General features: G+C 44.3%; 1 protein-coding gene across 1 annotated transcript in view; it reads right to left on the bottom strand.

Annotated features, from left to right (window-relative positions):
- Nucleotides 1-20,785, bottom strand: part of RUNX2 (RUNX family transcription factor 2) — a 486,380-nt gene that overhangs the window by 24,686 nt on the left and 440,909 nt on the right. The window contains exon 7 of the mRNA XM_045009229.1: nt 3,332-3,434. Within this exon, the coding sequence (XP_044865164.1) occupies nt 3,332-3,434 (103 nt within the window). The remainder of the gene's footprint in view (nt 1-3,331; nt 3,435-20,785) is intronic.

Raw genomic sequence — 20,785 nt, 5'->3', positions numbered from 1 at the left:
CCTCTGCCAGATAGGAAGCAGATGCGAGGCATCTTAAATGTTCTTTCCAAGGCCTGTTATAAGTTTTAGCTCAAACGTCAACATGAGTCAACATTTTACTTTTAGTGACAGGTTGGTTTAGTTTCCTATTTAGTATTGGGTGAAATGCTGTAAATCCACTTGGAGACAAAATATTGAATCCGTAACAGAAAATTGTTCTAAAAGCCCCAGTGAATTTTTCCAATGTACTTTGTTCATTTTCTCCCCGTTTCCTTGAAATTGCAGTGCGAAGGAATGCGGTGATCAAAGGGAATAGAACTGGCAGGGCATGGAGGAATACAAACCAATGAGGCTCCCATTTTCAGTCTGTCTTTGATGAGATCCATACACTGTTACTAAGTGTTCTGTCTGTGGGGTGAACCGAGCCATCATGCTGCTATTCCATCTACACGTTCCAGTTGCCTTACAGAAATAACTACAGAACCTGCCTAGGGTCTAGTACAACTATGGTGGATCACTCCTATGGCATTCCTCAGTCTTTTGCTCCCTGATAAGAGATTCTTTTTGACTTTCATAGTCACAGTCTTTGGTTATTATGAAAATGGCTCCTGAATGGGAACTTAGATTCTCAGGCACTAGGACTGGCTGGAAAACAACAATTTAATTTCATGAAAATATTTAAGGGGCTGAAGTTTTGTTCCAGTGAGGAAAGAAAACAAGGTCTTTCACAGAAAACATGAGAGAGAATGGTCCACCCTCTATAGCCCGGTAGTTAGGGCACTTCCCTGGGATGTGGGAGACCCACATTTAAATTCCTGCTCTGAATCAAACAGAGCAAACACTTGACCCTGGCTCTTATACCTCCTTGGAGCTGGTCTTAACCACTGTTATTCTACGGCAGGGCTTGCTCTTGAAATTCCATTCTGGACCTGAGAAGTTTTGTCAAAACTGATGCATTTGTGCAAAAATTTACATTTTGGTGAAACAGCGTTGTTCCATAAAAATTTAAAGCAGCTCTACTTGCAGTGAGCTTCCTTTGGCAGGGAGAGTGTATGTAGCTGTGGTTGATCCACTTGGGATACCACCCTGCTATCGATGGCATTAACAGCGTTAGAAATTTGCCCAACACACATTGAAGTCAATAGAAATTCTAGTTTGGGCCACTAGTCCCTCCACTTATGTGGCAGAGGTCTGTGTTGCGATGCTGAAGGTCCTGGTCAAACCCAGTTTCTGGCCCACAATGGGGTTCATTACAGCGTCAAAGCAGGGAGTTTCACAGCAATGTGACATCACTAAGGCTGTTCCATTTGGCTTTGGATTCTGTGTCATTTGTGACCAGCGGAGCCGGGAGCAATAATATCAGTAAAGGACATGCAAGCAGGTTAAATTCAAAATACAGGCAAAGACTCCAACCACATGGGTGCACAAAACATTAAATATAGGATGAAGTGACTGGGAGCTAGTGTTCTCCTGAGCTACATTGACCATTTGTCTAGAATTTGGTGCTAAACTGAATTATTTGCATCTGTCTCAGGCATTTTGCTTCACTCTGTCCCCTAATGAATGGTTCTGTTCTCAGTCCAGCCAAGGTTCAGACGGTCTTTCCCTCATTGGCACTGTTCCAGCCAGGTCCCACATTGCCAGGTTTGAAAGGGAGTTGGAAGTTCTGTTTGCACAAACTGTTCTTCATTGCCTGCAAGTAATAATATCAAAGGAAGCATTTTGTAGGGAGGACTCATTGGGATCATGCTCAGCTAAGGATGTTGACTTAGTGCTAGTGGGGAAGAAGAGCGGGATGTGTTGAACAACCTGAGAGTCAGATGCAGCTACTCTTGAATGAGGTTGTGGAATCATTTGCCTGCACCAGGTGCCTGAATCTTGCATGAATTTGGGATCAGATTTCTAGTCCTCTAAAGCTTCTTAAATGACCACTGTCCTATTGGTACTGGATAGTCTAGTCTGCACACACACAGCTTCTTGGCACTATGCAAAAACAGTCCAGCTGAGAGTCTCTTCTTTCCCTTCCCACTGGATATTGTGGGCCAAATTCTAATCTTAGTTTGAGTGACATACACCAGGAGTGCCCCCTTTTTAATTAATGGATTGCAACTAGTGCAATTTCCCTTTTTTAAACACAGCAGAGAAGAATTCACTTAGAAGTGAGAACTTTATGAAAAGCCATAACAAAGGGATAACTAGTAGAGGTGGGTAAGTCATTTGACGTCAAAAAGGTAACATTAGGGACTTTCAGGATAAAATTTAAGAACATGAGTAATTTTTAATAATGTTTAAGCCTAAATCTGATCCCATATTCACGCACGATTCAGGCACCTGGTGCAGGCAAATGATTCCACAACCTCATTCAGGAGTGGCTGCAAAAATGTTGTGACATTTTTCATTTGTGGAAAAAAGGTCATTTCTAGATCTAAAATGCTTTCATTTTAAAACAGTTGGCAAGCGCCAATAGTAATCGTTTCTCCCAGCCTTTGTCTATCTTGTGTATTTGAAATACAAGAAATTAGGGCCAGGGACTCTCTTTCACTGTGTGTTTGTACAATGGCTAGAACAATGGAGCCCTGATCTCAGCTGACACTCTTAGTACTCCTGTAATAAAAATAATAATAATAATTATACTACAGAGCATGTGGCGTTGCATGCGTCAGGCATCTGAGTGTCTTTTGCAGGAACTTGCTCAGGAAACATTTAACACAGACCTAATTAACCTAGCTGTAGTCTAATTTAGAAATGTGCTTCAGATACAGATGCCAAGTTAAGATGGAAAACTAGAGAGAAAAGAGAGCTGGTAACCTAATGCAGTTCATCAGTGCATCTGATCTGCACAAAACACTAGATATTTGAAACAATGGTGTAAAATAGATTATTTTTTTTTATTTATTAACTGATACATTCACTATTTAAATAGGAATCGAAAGCTTCTGAACCAAGTCATTGGGAGCCATATTCTGATCTCAGTTGCACTTGTTGCAATTCATTAATTTAAAAGGGGGCACTCCTGGTTTATGCCACTCAAACTAAGATTAGAATTTGGCCCACAATATCCAGTGGGAAGGGAAAGAAAAGACTCTCAGCTGGACTGATTTTGCATAGTGTCAAGAAGCTGGGTGTGTGCAGACTAGACTATCCAGTACCAATGGGACAGTGGTCATTTAAGAAGAATTAGAGGACTAAAAATATTCATAACAAGCCAGATAATCTTGCTGTGGTTTCTTGCGCAAGACTAGATGCTGTGTATAGAGAGGGCTAGATGTTGCTACTTCTACTCAGGATGAGTAGACCCTTAAGTAACCTCCCCCTTTCCTCTCTGGGTTACTTGGGAGCAGGCAACACTTACCTGTGAGCCCAGGTGCCTGATGTTGACATTAAAGGAGATCCTGAGTATCCCAGGGGTGATGTTGGATAGATGGGAATCCTCTGTCCACCCCTCTGCTGCAGTCCTGTTATTTGTAGAGGAAATTAAAATTGGTAGTGCCTCCACCTGGCTGGGCCCTGTCCACACTCACTTGAGAGCCTCCAGGAATAAACCTGAGCTAATCTACGCAATGGATTTAACTAAAAATATAAACAATACACACCCAATATGCACCTCGATTAGAATTAACACCCCTTTACTTAACAGCTTAAGGAAACATGATATCACAGACTGAAATTAATTGTCACCACTAATTTGAATGAGCAGGAGGGCAGTTCAAGATATCAATTAACAAATACAGTTTACAACAGTAAATGAAACTTATCTAACTTGCTTTTACACTGTCACCATTTACCCCACCCCGAGGTGTACACTTCTCTGGATTTCAAAGTTCTAAACACTTGCTCGCGTGGGCACGCTTGGAAATCTTGAAAATGGCGACAGCACTCTGTTGGTCCAGTGTATCAGTCCAGCCAAGGCAACAAGCTACACACCCCTTCTCAAGACCAAATGTCAGCAAGCCTGAGTTCAGGTTTGTTCAGAAGACCACTCGCCACTTCTGAGACTCAAACAACCCCTCAGGCCTGGTCTACACTGGGGGGAGGGCGGGGGCATTGATCTAAGTTATGCAACTTCAGCTACGTGAATAACATAGCTGAAGTCAACATACTTAGATCGACTTACTGTGGTGTCTTCACTGCGGTGAGTCAACTGCTGCCGCTCCCCGATCGACTCCGCCTGCACCTCTCACCGAGCTGGAGTACAGGAGTTGACGGGAGAGTGCTCGGGGGGGTCGATTTATCGCGTCTAGACTAGCCGAGATAAATTGATCCCCGCTGCCCACTGATCCCTTAGAGTCTCTTTGCTGTCCCCCTTCCCTTTCAAGTACTTTCCCAAACAAGGGTGGTGGTTACTCACACTACCTTCACCTCAGTCAGCTCTAGGCATGGCAACAATCTCTGCCCTGACTCCAGTGAAGCCACCAACCATCACTGTGGCTCCTTGCTCAATGAAAGCCCCAGCAGGCTCTCAGCAGCAGCTTCTGGCTTCCTAGCAGCAGTTAGCCATCTCTCCTGGTATGGACAGAGCTCCACACAAGCCCATAGAAGTCAATGGAATCACTCTCACTAGTTTCAGTGGATGTCAGATCAGGCCATTAAATTGGATAACAGGAATATGCAACGTAGTATTATGGCAAATATTGTACTGAGATTAGAAACATGACGTGTATGACTTGGAATAGGATTTGCAGTTAAGTTATCTGGGATAAGAATGTGAGGGGTCATTTGAGGATATTTATTGACTAATATATAAAGCTGAAATTGACTCATAAATAGCTACTTAGAAGAAAGATCTATTTACACTGGAGAGAGCACAGCCTAGGATAATAAAAATGATAAATGCAACAGAATGGCTCACATGTAAAAGGGGTTGACCAAAATTGGGATTATTTAGTCTTTAGAGAATATGATTAAGAAGAGGCATGGAAGAAGAATTGAAACTAAATAAAGATCAATATAAATTAAGATTGAGCGATATGAATTTAAATGAATGTCCTGTAGCTCAAGGCGTTCCATTGAAATTAACATGGAATATATTAGATATGTGAGAGGAAGATTGTTTCTGCGGTTAGAACACAGGACTGGGAGCCAGGGAATCATGGTTCTGTGCTCATTTCAAAGATGAGTGCGCTTGACCCAATTATGTGGGGCAGAACGCAATTTTAAAAATATGGAAAAAATTGATTTTCTTTGTTATTCCTGAGACGATTTGTCATAATCTTTCTAGTTAAACTGTTCTCAACCATCTGATAAAGAAAATATGCAATCTGAATAATAAAGACGAAATTAGACATTTTCCTTTTGTGATGCATAATGAGCAGTCAAAGCTAATTAGTTTCGAAACATATTCCATGAACAACCCACCAGCCCTTCCTCCAAACTAAAAAGAAACCAGTCAAAAAGGTCTGCAGAAAAAATGTGCTTGGCATTCATTCCGTTTCCTGGAGTCAGTCTTCATAAATGTTCAGGGTAGGATTTTCTATGACATCCCTTTTTGTTTGTACAGGAACCAGTTACTCAAAAATTCAATCAGTCCTCATGAAAATAAGTATTTCAGTTATATTGCTAACTCCAGATCACTTGCAAGGGACCAAATTCTGGTTCATGCAAGGAATGTGGCTTGATACCATGACAAAGTTGAGGCATATACACTCAGCAAAACCACCACTGCTGTCATGTCCTGCTTCATACTACCACTACACACAGCCATTTGCACATTTTATTGATATGAAACGGATCATTGAAATGCTCAGGATAATATGTGTAAGGACCATGTATTCAGTTAAAGATGCACACAGACCACAACTCTTATCTTACATGGAGCCTGTTATAATATTTGAGCACCTAATGACATATCTACACTGCATCTGGGACTGAACCTGCCTGTCCGGATTCACAGACTCTCGCTAATGCTCTATAAGTAGCTGTGTAGACATTGCAGCTTGGGCTGGAGCTCAGGCTTTGAAGTCTGGAGAGCTGGGCCTGAGACCTTGAGCTGCAATATCGGCACAGCAATTTTTAGAGCACTAGTGTGTCTGTGGACCTGTGTGAGGAAGTTCCCACCCAGATGCAGCGTAGACATGCCCTAAGAATCTGTGCACATATTTTTTTAGTACTTCGCAGGGGTGTTGTGCAGCTAGCTGTATCTTTGCAGATGGGAAATTGAGGCATAGCTCTCTAGAAACTAAACAACCTGCTCAAATTCACACAGGAAGTGTATGGTGGAGCAGGGAACTGAACCTCAGTCTCCCAAGCTGGGGTCCTCACCACTGGATCATTCTTCTCCTTATCGTTTAACTGGGGTTTTTAATTCATGGGAACATGTCCATTCAGACTGAGCCAAATCCAAGAGTGCTTACTACTCAGGCAAAACACTTATTGAAAACAGTGCAAGCAACAACAAAAAAAAGTACCAGATTTTGTTGCCCTTCCTTGCGTTGCATAGTCTCATATTCCATGTGCAGTCCCATTACTCACCAAGTAAGAAACTACACACTTTGACTCTGCAGACTCTGTCCCTAAGAAAGTTATTCAGAATTTTCCCCATTAAGTCCTGTAATTTTTTTTTGAACAAGTAGACCCTAAACGTCTTGACAGTATTCCTTTAAGTTTACTAGATGTTTTAGTTGTGATAGAGGATTAGCGATATGCAGATAATTATTTGCTATCCAGATCTACCTGCACGTGCCTAACTAATTACTTGCCAACCATGGTTTTTTGTGGTGTATGAAAGTTCTATGTCACTTCCGAGAGGCAATACTGCTAAAGATGGCATCAAGAAACATGGTGGTTTTATTAATAATGAGAAATGGCCTAAGTATAGGCATGCTGTAACCTAACACTGGAATGGGTTACCTAGGGAGGTGGTGGAATTTCCTTCCTTAGAGGTTTTTAAGGGCAGGCTTGACAAAGCCCTGGCTGGGATGATTTAGTTGGTGATTGGTCCTGCTTTGAGCAGGGGGTTGGACTAGATGACCTCCTGAGGTCCCTTCCAACCCTGATATTCTATGATCTACAGTACAGAACCTACCCACAGAGTTAAGAGTAAAGCTCGTCTATGCAGGAGATAGAACTTTCTCTGAGGGCAGTGCTGAAACCGGGGTCCTGGGACAGGCCATGAGTCAGAACCAAGGTCAAAGTCCATAGGCTAACCAAGTCAGTATCATAGCCAGAGTCCAGATGAAGGCCAAAGGTCAAAGCTCGTTGGGTGCCAGTCTGAGGCCCTGGGAGTCAGGCAGTGGGTGCAGGGCTGGAGTGGGTCAGTAACACGGCTAGAGCAAGGTTGGAGTAGGGCCTAGACAAGGCTGAGACAGTACTTGGACCAAAACAGGAACCAGATCAAGAGCAGGCTGGCAGGGGCGGCTCCAGGCCCCAGCACGCCAAGCACGTGCTTGGAGCGGCAAGCCACAGGGGGCGCTCTTCCAGCGCCACGAGGGCGGCAGGCAGGCTGCCTTCTGTGGCTTGCTTGCGGAGGGTCCGCTGGTCCCGCGGCTTCGGCGGACCTCCTGCCGGCTGCCATTGAATCCGCGGGACCGGGGACCTCCCGCAGGCAAGCCGCCGAAGGCAGCCTGCCTGCCGTGCTTGGGGCGGCAAAATGCCTAGAGCCTCCCCGGCAGGCTGGGAGCCTAGAGAATCTGTTGCACTGCAAGGAAGCAGGAGGGTTCCTGGTTGGGTAGTGCTATTGCACAGACTAACTTGCAGCTCTGGCAGGGCTGGTGAAGTACCTGAGCCTGGGGGGCATCTGACCTGGGCTCTGCTCAGGGATAGGCTGCTGCAGCATGCCTGAGGGCTGAATCACTGCAGGCTCTGTTGTAGGGGTGAGTCATAGTACCTGAGTGAGCAGCCCTGGTCTGGCTGTGGGTTTGCCTCACAGATATGCTCCAGGAATTATTTTGGGGGCAGTTCTGTGGCCTGTGCTATATGCAGGCAGTCAGACTAGATGATTACAATGGTCACTTCAGCCCTTAGAATCTGTGAATATACGTGTAGTCACATTGCTTAAGTATCAGAGGGGTAGCCGTGTTAGTCTGGATCTGTAAAAAGCGACAAAGAGTCCTGTGGCACCTTATAGACTAACAGACGTATTGGAGCATACGCTTTTGTGGCTGAATACCCACTTCGTCAGACACATTGCTTAGTGAACTCCTGGAAGGTGCTCGGATACTCCCGGGATGAGCGTGGTATGAGAACTTACAGAGCAAGGAATAGAATGACTCAATTCTCCACAGAGAATCCCACACTGGGATATATCTCCTCTCAGGGTTACAATAAAAGGGATGGACTAGCTCAGATCAGTCAAAACATTGAGCACAAAAGCCGCTCTGGCAGTGTGATCTAGTGGCAGACAGACAGCATGATCCAGGGGGCAGGGCAGTCAACTAGGTCTCAGGAGACTTAGTTTTATTCCTTTCTATTACTTTCCTGCTTTGTAAACTTGGGCAAGATACTATACCTCTGCGTGCCTGTTTCCCCTCCCCACCTTATGTTTGCCTTGTCTAGTTACACTGTAAGTTTTTCTGGGCAGACACGGTCTCTTCCTATGTGTTTGTACAGCACCTAGCCCACTGGGACCTTGATCTCAGTTGGGCTCTGTAGGTAAGACAAATAATAATAACTGACACCAGTGTTGCAGCTGGGCTGAAATCGGCTCAGAAAGTAAGAGAATGATGGAAAAAATCTGAATGAGGTGAGAGGATTTCTATTTTTTTAAGTGGTGGTATGATATGGGGTTGCAGTTCATAATCTACAGGTTGGGAGGACTGGACAATAGTCACAGCTGGGGTGAAATGTTGGGAACATATGCAAGGAGGAAACGCATGAGCGAAGGGTACCAGTAAAAACAATCCAAGAACCTAAAATAGGCCTGCACTAGAAATTGAGGCATACCGGGAAATGAAGGAACTTAATGGTGAAATGACTTGGTCAAAGTCACACAAGTCAGCGGCAGAGCTGAGTGTGTACCCTTAACTTTCCTTTCCATGCCTGTCTCTGTGCTCTAACCACTAAACAATGCCATGCAATATAATTGGAATCATTTATCAGAAATTTACTTGACGTTAGGGTTCTGGTCAAAGAGAACATAGATCTGGTTTCACAAAAAAAACCCAACCTGAATTGCCAAAATTCTTGAAAACTAAAAACCATCCTCCGTTTTGTCCATGTTTAATTGCAACCATTCAGGCAAACAGGAGGCCCTGCTGCAAATTTCCAAGTCTGATTGATAATAATTAGCATTGTTCATATTCAAAGCACTATACAAACATTACTTCTAATTAATTTCCCCCATAGCCCTGTGACGTGAGTAGGTAAGTGTCATTCTCACCCTTTTCCAGATATGGAAATTGAGGCAGAGCATGTAAATGTACCTGAGGTTACAAGAATTAAATCTGTGATTGCTAGGCCTATACTCAAGTCATTAGGCCATACCTCTTTCTGCCTCAGGAGCACACACTACAATGGAATAGAAGACCTCAGATATTTTTTACCCAGTCATGGAGGAATAACCCATGACCGTGGGACAAAGGAAACTACCTTGATTGTCCAGTCATCTCTGAACTTACTTCACAGTCTCTGCATTTTTAACCCTGGTGCTATAGTTTGCTACTTCTGCTAACATAAAAGCCCAGTAATAGTTGCACAGGATACTCACTGAGCCAAGCAGCTTAAGTACACCCGTCTGAAAAGTAATGGCTCAAGGAAAGGGCCTGCCTGGAACGCCCTATTATCACACACCTTCTGTTTAGTTATCGTAATGTAAAGAACAGGGGAGATTTAGTTTTTGATGGTACATTTGCAAAAAGCTCATGCTATACAAATAAGTGCCATGCGGCAACTGCAAGTAAGGGCAGAGTCCAGAAAGGGGGAAAAAACACCCTGATGCATGTGAGCCTGTGGTTTTGTGTTCGATTAATGAAAGCTCCACACAACATAATTATGTTTACAGTAAAGCTACAGGAGTTTTCCCACAAGGTAGAGCCGAGCCATAGAGAGATTATTTAACGTTCACAGAGCTAAACCTGCGTTTCAGAGGGGGAGATTTGTTAGACATATAGGGCTATATTTTGACATAGTGGCAGATGCAATTTAGATGCCCAAGAAGCTGATTCTTGGATGTCTAAATGGCCTAAATTGTGAATAGTTAGCACAAGTTTACTTTTAATTGTGTTTAGTTCACTTTAAATGAGCCTATCCCTCAAGTGGCCTGAGATGCCTGGTAAGGCTGATCACAGATGAGAGGGGACGGTGATTCATGGGGTTTAAGGCCAGAAGGAACCACTAGATCATCTTGTGTGACCTGGAAGTGTTACATTCACTAAAATCACTGCTTCCTTCTCTGGGGCTCCAATCCTTCCAGGTCGTCACGGATCTTGTGTTTGAAACAAGGAGCAGGAAGTAGAAAGTAATTATCTGAATACAGTGGAATAGCTTTTCTCAGCCCTTTCATTGTCAGCTTTCCATAGTTCTCCATGTAAAAACCATATTTCTTGGCTCTCATAACTCATGCTTTCTCTAATTTGAGCATAGGCACCAAGTTTTTTTCAGTTCCTATGGGCAGAAATCAAGTGTATTTGACTAATCCAATAGTTGGTCTACCTAGCTTCTTCCACAGGGTGTGAGAAGATATTTTAGATAGAGCTAGAGGAAAGGTACGTATTTCATCATTTGGGCAGAATTCTATGGGCCTGTGTTATGTAGGATGTCAGACTAAATGATCAGAAATCTTTTAATCCATATTTTGCTTAATGAATTAACTTTGCTTATTGCCGTCTAATCTGGGCAACGTAACAAACAGCAGAACAGTCATCTAAGGCCCATGTCTCCTCCCACTGAGAAATATGGGAGCAGGCTCCAGAATAGTCTCTTAATCACAGATAATGAGCTTTAAAATGAATGAACTGGAAGGTGTGGTGTGATCTTTAATTAAAAGCCTCAGTAAGTAAATATGCCCTGCATTGTGCTATAGGAGTCTGTTCCTGCCAGGTGCAGATCACTCCATGGGAGAGGAAGGTACTCACCTCAGAATCTCGCATGAACAGGACCTAAAGCTGGTTAAACACAGTGACAAGGATTTCAAAAGTGATTGGCTATTTGGGGTGCTTCCATTTTTTATATTGCCTTCTGGGGGAGCTGATTTTGAGAGTGGGTGCTCAGCACTTTCTGACTTTCAGGTGTCTTTAATATTCCTCTGCTGGGCACCCAAAAATCAAGGCAGGCAAAATCACTAATCCCTTTTGAGAATTTAGGTCAGGCTGCCAGAGAGAGTGAGTTGCAGAGGTCTGGAAAGCCCCGGACAATGAAACTCCCAGAACTGTCTGTAAAAGCAACCCAGATGGTCTCTGCTACAATGGTGAGGTGTATGGAGAGAGGCAATCTTTCATGCAGCTGGGCCTTATACAATTCAAACTGAGAGGTGACCAAAGCCTGAATTGCCATCGAAGTATCTGTGCAGTTCACTGGCCAACCTAAGGGCTCAGACTCAGCTGGTATGCAGCAGTATACCAGCAGCCTTCTGATGACCTCATCAGCTTCTGCACAATTTAAGCTTATACAAAAACATACTTTTGTATACATTTCTAGATTAAGGTAAACATCTTTGAATCTTAGAAATCTCCAGTTCAGCCCCCTAATAAGTGAGAGCTGTGGATTCTCAGCACCTCTGGGAATCAAGCCGCTTATCTAGATGCCTTAATATGGTGGTAAATCCCTAACTTTTAGGGACTCCGATTTGAAATTGTTGGCTAAATGACTTGCCCACGGTCACCCAACAAGTCAGTGGCAGAGCTGGGAATAGAACCCAGCAGTACTAATTCCCTATCCCCTGTAGTAAGCACTTGACCATCCCGCCATGTTACAGTTCAGTCTTAGCAGTCAGAGACATCGTGTGTGTGTGTGTGTGTGTGCGGCATTTGAAAAGCAACATTCTACAGGTTTCAGAGTAGCAGCCGTGTTAGTCTGTATCTGCAAAAAGAACTGGAGTACTTGTGGCACCTTAGAGACTAACAAATTTATTTGAGCATAAGCTCTTGTGTGCAGTTGTAAGCCCATAAGCCATTTCAAGGGCTTCTCTGTGACGTTGTTGATATCATCCAAATCATCTTTGTATCCATAGTTGGGGCACTGCATGATGATGTGTTCGATGCTGTGGATGTTTTCCCACCCAGTCGCACGTAAGGGAGTCTTGATTTTCCACTGTGCATCAAGTAGCCATATCTTCCATGGTTTGTTCGGATGCAGTTCAGTGTGGTCCAAAGTCTGCATGGCAGGTCAAGAGCAGCTTATTGGGTGAGTAATAATGTGCTTGTTTGGAATGGCAAATGAAGTCCAGACACTGCCATTCCATGGCTGGATCCAGCGACATGAGGTGGTCACATGTGGTCCATAGTGGTTTTCTTGATTCCAAACATTGTTGGGATACATTATCCATAACCTGCCAGATGGAAGTCTTTGGCACACTTAAGTTCTCTTGCTGTGGCTATCTCAGTGGATAGCTGGAGGTTTGATGTTTGCTCATACAGAGAGCCACGATAGAAGAGTTGATTTTAAAGTTCCCATGATGATTCTCATAGTCTGTTTCAGCTGCCTATTCACAAGTTGAGCATGGCAACTTCTTGTTCACACCAGTGCACAGTACTCTGCAACTGAGTACGTCAGCTGATCCCCAGCTTGTTCTCACTGATTTTTGAATAATGTTGATGCGAGTCCTCACTTTAAAGGCTACTTTTTTTGAGGTGGTCATGAAAGGTCAGTGTGCAGTCAAGAATGACACCGAGATATGTTGGCTTTGGGTTATAATTAAGGCTACATTTATGTCACAGAGGTCATGGAAGTCATGGAATCCGTGACTTCCAGAGACCTCTGTGACATTGACCCCAGGGGCTGCGGGACTCTGGAGCTGGCAGCCAGCAGGCCCCTGGCAGGGTTCCAGTGCCAGGCAACACCAGTGACAGGGCCCCCCTGCAAGGTTCCAGGGACAGGTGACAGACTCCTGAGGGGGCCCTCCTCAGGGGTGCAGTGATGGGTGACAGCCTCGTGCCAGGACAGGGGGTGATGCCTCGGGCAAGCGGCTGGGAGTGTCCCATTTTCTCTTTGTGAAATATGATCACCCTGCAGCTCCCAGCCGCTGTGCATGGAGGGGGGACATCTGCAGCTTCCAGCTGCCATGGGTAGAGGGGGACCCCCACAGCTCCCAGCCACCAGCCATGGAGCTGCAGCAGCAAACGTCAGACAGGTCATGGCTTCGATGAATTTTTGTTTATTGCGGTGACCAGTCCGTGACTTTTATTAAAAATCACCATGACAAAATCTTAGTCTTAGTTATAATGTACAGTTTCACCATAAAACTTGACAGTTAGTGTTTTGTGCGATTCTATTTTCAAGGTGGAAAGTAGAGGCTACCAAATTTGGTCTTAGCTGCCACTTTTGAAAGTACTTCTCCATGATCTTAAGGTCAGAGGTAAGGGTTACTTCAAGTTCTTTAAAGCTACAGGCCTGAGTTGAAAGTGCCAAATCATCAGCATATGCAAACTTCTGCGCTGTCGATTGAGGCGTATCATGCATGTATACATTGAAGAGTGTCGGAGCAAGCACAGAGCCTTGTGGTAACTCATTATTCAAAGTGCGCAGCTTGCTTGTTTGACCTCCGAGGTACACACGCAGCCTTCAGCCGCTAAGCGTGGTGTTCAACAGCCTGAGAATCCACACACAGGGATCCTACCAGACTGTGTCATATGCTGCTGACAGATCAGTGAAAGCAGTACCAGTCTTGAGTTTTCATTGGAATCCAGCTCTAGTGTTTGTAGTTGAGGGCCAGGATCTGGTTGGAGCAACTTCTGTTCAGTCAAAAACCAGCTTGCTCCTTGGGTAGGCTGGTGTCCACAGAGGACCCAATTCTGTTCAGAATCATGTGCTCTGTCACCTTGTAGGTGGTGCTCAAGAGGGAGATTGGCCTATAACTAAAAGGATGATCTGCAGAGCGATAAAGAGTATCCAGTCAGTCACTGGGACAGCTGGTAAACGAACGTGTAGTAAAGAAAGGGAACATTATCAAAGCATGGCCCTAATGAGACTTTTCATGTCATGTTATTTCCAAGATCATCTACTGGTATCAGATGGAAGGAGAAAACAGATGAGAATTTCTCTTCTGTTATAGGCTGGCCTGGTAGCACCACTATTATTGAGGTTCCCTGCCATATCTCATTATAAGGCCGTTTTCAGTAGTTTGTAACTTTGCCAAACTTTAACCATATGGGTTGAAGTTTTCCATGCTGGGTGTCTGCCTCAGGCTGTTTTTGTTGTTGTTTGTTTGTTTTTAATTTCAGTCAAAATGATTTAGCCCTTTCCAAGAACTAGGCTAGGGAAAAAGACATTGTTTTGCCCACGTTAAACAATCAGGTGATTGTTGAACTGCTCTAATGCTCCCAAGGTATGGAGCAGAGACTTGCAATGTGGAGGGGGCTGGCCTTCATGTCAGGGATGTGCCTTTTGCCATCCAGGGGAAAATCTGCCCAGATTTGGCCAAGTTATAAGACTTTGCAAATTTGCAGTTTGCAGAAAGAGAACAGATGGTCTCATGGTTAAGGCAGTTGAATGCTGCCCCAGAGAAGTGGATTCTGTCCCTGACTCTGCAACAGAGTTCCTGTGTGATGTTACTCAAGTCAGTTAAATCAAATGTTTCAGCAGTGTTCCTTGTTTTCTTCGTGCCTGATTTGAGACACTGGGATCTGATTTGCAGAAGTGCTGAGTGCACACAGACGCAACTGAAGGCAATGGGAGCTGTGCTCTGAGCTTATAAAGTGCTATATGATGCTAAGTACTTTGAAAAAATTAGGTCCTAGTCATCTCAAATTGGACACCCAAAATTAGTGGATACTTTCGACTTTCATGTCTCTGTTTCAGTTCCCCAACTATAAAATGGGGATAATAGTACCCCCGCATCTCACAGTGGTTTTGAAAAGATAAAGTCAGTAATATTTGTGAAGCACTCCGATACTATAGCAATGCGAATCATGAGGAAATTAATAACTCTGTCTTCAGAGCAGGGTTTGTGCCGTTAATAAGGCATTTGTTGAACAACAAGGAAAAAACAAAATACTGACTAGCTGCCCATTAAATGATCATTGTCCAATTTCTGCCACAAATGAGCCAGGGGTCCTACAGACAACATCTTGGTTACCTGCCCAGCATCACACAGGAACTCTGTGGCGAAAACAGAGATGGAATCCAGTACTCCAGGGCCAGACTGAACTGCCTTAACCATGAGACCATCCTTTCTCTTCTTGCAATGCCCTGCGTCATCCACTACACACATTCCAACTTCTGCAACCAATGAGGTGGGGGGAAGGGGGGGTCTTATAGCCTCCTTGGCTACACAATCCTGATTCATCCCCAGAGCAGAATGAATGAGGATCCTGTGGGGAAAAAATATCACGTGATTATGAAATAATAGACTGTATCATAATGCATAGGTACAAAGGGGAAGGCTGCACAGGCAACCTTAATTCTGGCATTGCCTAACTTTTGAGTGCTTGACTTTTCAACCATAATAATGTTCTTTTAACATAGTTTGCATGTGTGCGTGCCTATGTGTGCAATATGTATAAGAACTAGCCAGCCAGATAGTTCAGGGAAAGAAGGGAGCTTTGAGCAATCAGTCCCGTGTCATTTCTTATAGATAATTCACTACCTGCACATCCTTCCGAGAAGCTGCTGCATGTGTTTTACTTCTGGTATATTAAAAAATACAGAAAGATGTAATGCAATGTTTATTTAAAATCCCTGGTTTGGGAAATCATTGAATCATGTCTGTCTTGAGACATTTGTGGTTCAGTTTCTAAATACTTCTTCCTGAAGACATGTCACTGTGAAACAGCCGGTCTCTAGGCTGCCCTGTCCATAGCCTGGGAAGAATGATTTGCAGGCAACTAGTGGCCTAAAAATTAAAGATCCTTTTTTAAAATCTTCCCCCTGTTGTTTTCAAGTCTAAAGCTGCTTTGGAGAAATTGAGATATAATGTCAGGGATTTTCAAGAACATACCCTGAGTGCAACAGGCTTTTTTTTTGTTTTCCAGGGGGCGTGGGTGACCTTGGGCACATGGAGTCTGTCAGGGCCTTTCTGCTGAATTAAATGGAATTCAAGGCTTGCGAGCAAAGCCCACTGATCCCACTTACAGTCTCAGATATAGGCAGACACTATGGAAACAGAAAATTCTTCGCTGCACTGTTAAGCTGGCACACAATGAACAGCTCCTAGCTGGAAATGGCAGGATACCAATAAGAGGAACCTTGTAGGGGGCTTGGAATCGTGATGCTGAGCAGAAGGCTGAGTAATTAAGCATGGGGGCCATTTGGAACCAATGCTGCAGCAAGCGGGGGAGGCAATATCGATTAAAGTGTTAACGCTTTTCACACGCAGGAGGGAAAAGTCGAGCTAGCCAAGCACGTCCAGCAGAACACATAGTCAGAAATCAGGTCACTTAAAGTGAACAGATTGTCCAGTAGGTAGAAAGAGGAAGGGAAGAACTTTGAAAATCCATTGACTTCCATGGGCTTTGGCTTGTACCTCTGTGTCAGAAACTGACTTCCTCTTTGGACAGTGCTTAGCCACAACAGTGGTACAGAGAGGCAGCTGTGGTCTAGTGGATGGCACACGGTGCGGGAAGTGAGGAAAGCTGGGGTCTGTTCCTAACGCTAATTGCTAACATTCTGTGTAACCTTGGGTAAATCATTTAGGAAATGGGTCAGATTCTCTGCTGATGTAATGGATGCAAGTCAGTGGAAATGGTCCAAATTCCCCGCTAGTGAAAATAGGCCCAACATGTCAAACATTGATGCCTAACGTTAGGCATCTAAATCCCACTTGGGCCCTGTAAATAAAAGTGACCTGATTGTGAAGGGTGCAGAGTTCCCACACGTCCAATTGAAGCCAGTGGAAAGCAAGTCTGCAAATACTGATCCTAACATATCTGTGCCTCAGCTGCATCATTTGCAAAGTGAGACTAATGAGCTTTACCCACCTTGGTAATCTGCTTTGAGAACTCTGGCTGGAAAAGTGCTCCACAATTACAAAGTGTTATTGTAAATGGTTTGGAAAGACATTTTAACTGATATAATGGTCCAGATCCTCAGCTGGTGCAAAGCAGCAGCGTTCACAGACTGAGAATCCAAGCCCTACATTTTCCAAAGGAGGGGAGAAAAGCTCTTCTTTTCTGTCTCTTCATTTCTGTCTGTCTTTTCTGTATTTCTCATTCCCTCTCTCTAAATAAAAAACCAGGATTGCTTTTTACAGCCTCCCAAGAGAGTTTTAAATAATCCTAAAAGTGTTGACAAAGAAACTGTAAACATATCCATCATGGGGGGGGGGGCGGTAATTAGCAGAAAGAGCTGCACAACCAAAGTTCCAAAACAGCACATCACACGGGCTGGTCTAGCATAGCTAAACCAGTCTGATTGTCTGTGCTGCGGTGAAGTCGAATGTGCCAGTTCAGGACTGAGAAAGGGTCTGGACAGCACCTTAGCTGTCAAATTAGATAGCCAAGGAGGTCATCAAATAATGTGTCCCTCTGGTGCCAATTCATCGGTTCTTAATTAACCAGTCAATGCATGGAACGCCAACAAGACTTTAATGCAAAAATGTATAACTCCTCCACAGCCCACCACGCTCTCTCTGGGATTGGCTTATTTAAAAACTATATTTCTGCCGAGGCATTCAAAAATGCAGAGAGCCTCAAGCAAACTAGTAGAATAAGCATGTTTCTCTACTGTTTCTTGGCAGGCTCCGCAGCCCGAGCCCTGCTTTAAATTAAAGCACATGTGGCTTGAGTTTAGCATTATCATGAAAATGAAATTACCACTTTAGAAAAGTCAAGTTATTTTGGAAGTGAAAACTGCAGGTCAGAGCCCACCAAAATTCCGAAAAACTTGCCCGAGAAACATCTTGTCAAAGGTTCAGAGCTGCTGCAGCACACAATGCATCCCTTCAGGTTCTGATTTATGGAGAGTTCTCCTGCACAGTTTCCTACATTTGTTACATCCTTAAAGGAAAACCTTAGAAACCTCAGCTCATTGTCACTGTGACTGCGTTTGCAGTTCCCCCATGGAAAGAAAGAAATCCCTCCGACATCAGTTAAATTGACTGAGGCTCATCCTGTTGTTTTGAAGCCCTTCTGAAAATTGCCCTGGTGGGCGGTAACTGAAAACCATGCAAGTGCTGGTGGTTTGCTCAGTTGAAAACTCTTGATGCTATTACATACAAGTTAATTGTCTTGCCAATAGACTAATGTTGCCATTGTCTCTGGGCTTTGGAACCAGTTCTCGTGTGCTTTAATTTATGCCTAGAGATTTAAGTGGATGGGAAAACTTGCACATTTCCAAGACATGATGGTTCGAATGGGATTTTTGTTTGTTTATTTCCTCCATTAACTGATTTTTTCTCTAGATTTGTGCAGTTCAAAACTGGAAACTGTAGGTAAAAGTGAATCTGAATGGAAGCTGAGTCATACTGGTGTTGGCTACACTGCAACAGGAGTTGATTTCCATTCATCACATAGTAGTAATAAATATACATATCAAGCCACTTGCTAATAGCTGAACTGACAATTGTTTGGCTGTATGGGAATTGTATCATCTGGGTCTGATTCTTTGCTCCATTTACACCTATTTTATGTCTGTGTAACTCCATTGAAGTCAACAGAGTTAAACTTATGTAATAGCGTGGGCAATTGGGCCCAGCATTCCCAGCAGTGCTGCTGATAGGGACTGCCTGGTGAATTATATAACCCTTTCAAAGCCTATAACATTATTGTGCAAGTGGACTTAGCTCGCACTCTCTCACTCACACACACACACATGGCAGAATACCTTGTAGAAAAGAATTTTTTTCCTTTAGCCACCTCAGAGACATCCCTGAGAACAGGGGAACAGTGGTTGCCAAGAAAATTTCCCTCATCTAAGAATTCCTATTACTAATACTTGTCCCTTTTATAGAACCTGTTCCAGCTCCACTGAAGTCAATGGAAAGACTCTAATTGATTTCAAATAGAAGAGGGATCAAGCCCAAAGTGCCTTTCGTTGGAGGCTCTCAGAACACTTTGTTGGGTACATCAATAAACATCTATCTCTAAGTTACAGGCAGCCAAACTGAGGCATTGAGACTTTGGGATTTGGCCAAAGTCCCACCGCAAGTTGGGTGGCAGAATCAACAGTAGAACCCCTATCCCCAGTTCATTCACTGTAGGATGTGGGTAACTCCCACTGAAGTTACACATCTTCTGCGGGGGGAGAATTGAGCTCCCAGTCTCCTGCTTCACAGTCTCCTGAGATAGCCATTAACATCCTACTAATTGTACTGTCCCAGCATTGTAATGTAACATTGATACATCGCCTTGTGGATGTCCAGCTACCAGCTCAGCCTAAACATGGTGAAAATAGAGCCCCTAATCTCTCTCCTCCTCCAAGCCCTCCCTGCTACCTCCAACCTCAATCACTGTGGATGACACCACCACACGGCCAGTCCCTCAGGCCCATAACCTTGGTTTCATCTTCAGCTTGGAGCTCTCTTTAGGCCCTCGCATCCAGGCTATATCTAAACCTTGCCCATTCTTTCTGCATAACATCTCTAATATATGGCCCTTCCTATCCATCCACTCAGCTAAAACTCTCATCCAAGTTCTCCCCATCTCACATCTTGACTTCAGCAAGTTTCCGCCTGTCAGTTCCGTTCAGAATGCTACTGCAAAGATCATATTCATAGTGACTTTGACCATGTTCACCCCTCTCTTTGAATCTCTCCACTGGATCCCTGCTCTCTATCACATCAAGCATAAGCCACTTGCATTCACTTTCAAGGCCATGCACAGTCAATCCCCCAAACCTAACTTACTTGTTCGCTCTCAAGCTGTGGATGCTCACCTCTGATCAGCCCATGATGCCAGCTTCCACCACCCATGTGTTAAATTTTCAAACAAACACCTTTGTGCTTTCTCCCACGCTGCCCCATGTGCTTGGCAGGCACGCCCGGTAAACATCCATGTGACAGAGTGTGCAAAGCCCACACTGGACCCAAGGCGGATAAAGGACAATACTGGGCCCCGGTAGACTCACCCCTCCAGACCAACTGAGCATGCTCAAACTCCAACTCAAGTTTAAAAGGGAGTAACTCAGCTCAGAAGGGGGAGACTGAGGAGGAAGACAGACCTACCCTGAGGGCTGCCAAAGAAGCCATCCTGCGAGGAGTAGGACTGCCTGCTGAGCCTAGTGGAGGCTGAAGGTTTAGTGGTCTTTCATTTTTCTTTTGTTACCTTCTATTGGACTTGGAGCCATTGAGGAGATGGACAGTAGGAAGTGACCCAGGGAGAATAGCGCCGAGAGCACGCCAAGGGACTGGACACTGTTCACCCTACTAGGGCCCTGGGTTGGAGCCCGGTGGAGTGGGAGGGCCTGGGATGCCCTAAAAACTGCCCCTGCTTTAGGAGGGGCAGATACCACATTCCAGTCTCACTCTGCTTTTAGTAAAGAAGTGGGGAAGGCCATTGCAACCTAAGAAGCTAAATCCCTTCTCGGGTGAGGAACTGGACTGCAAGATCTTCCTGGTGACAAGTGATTCTGAGTGTGCTACCCACTAGACTATCTGGCCCTCTGAGGGTTCTATTACAATCCACAAAGCTATCTCCTTGCCCACCTTTTTCATCTCTCCTCAAAACTCTACTTTGCCATTTACTCCTGCTCATAACACAAGAAATAGGGGTCACCAAAAGCAGCAGGGTTAAAACAAACAAAAGGAAGTATTTCTTCACACAACACAGTCATGCTACAACAGCGT

This window comes from Mauremys mutica, chromosome 3 (genome assembly GCF_020497125.1).
Source record: "Mauremys mutica isolate MM-2020 ecotype Southern chromosome 3, ASM2049712v1, whole genome shotgun sequence".
NCBI lineage: Eukaryota > Metazoa > Chordata > Testudines > Geoemydidae > Mauremys > Mauremys mutica.
Note: the sequence above shows the minus strand (reverse complement) of the source record. Positions and strands in the feature narration are given on the sequence as shown.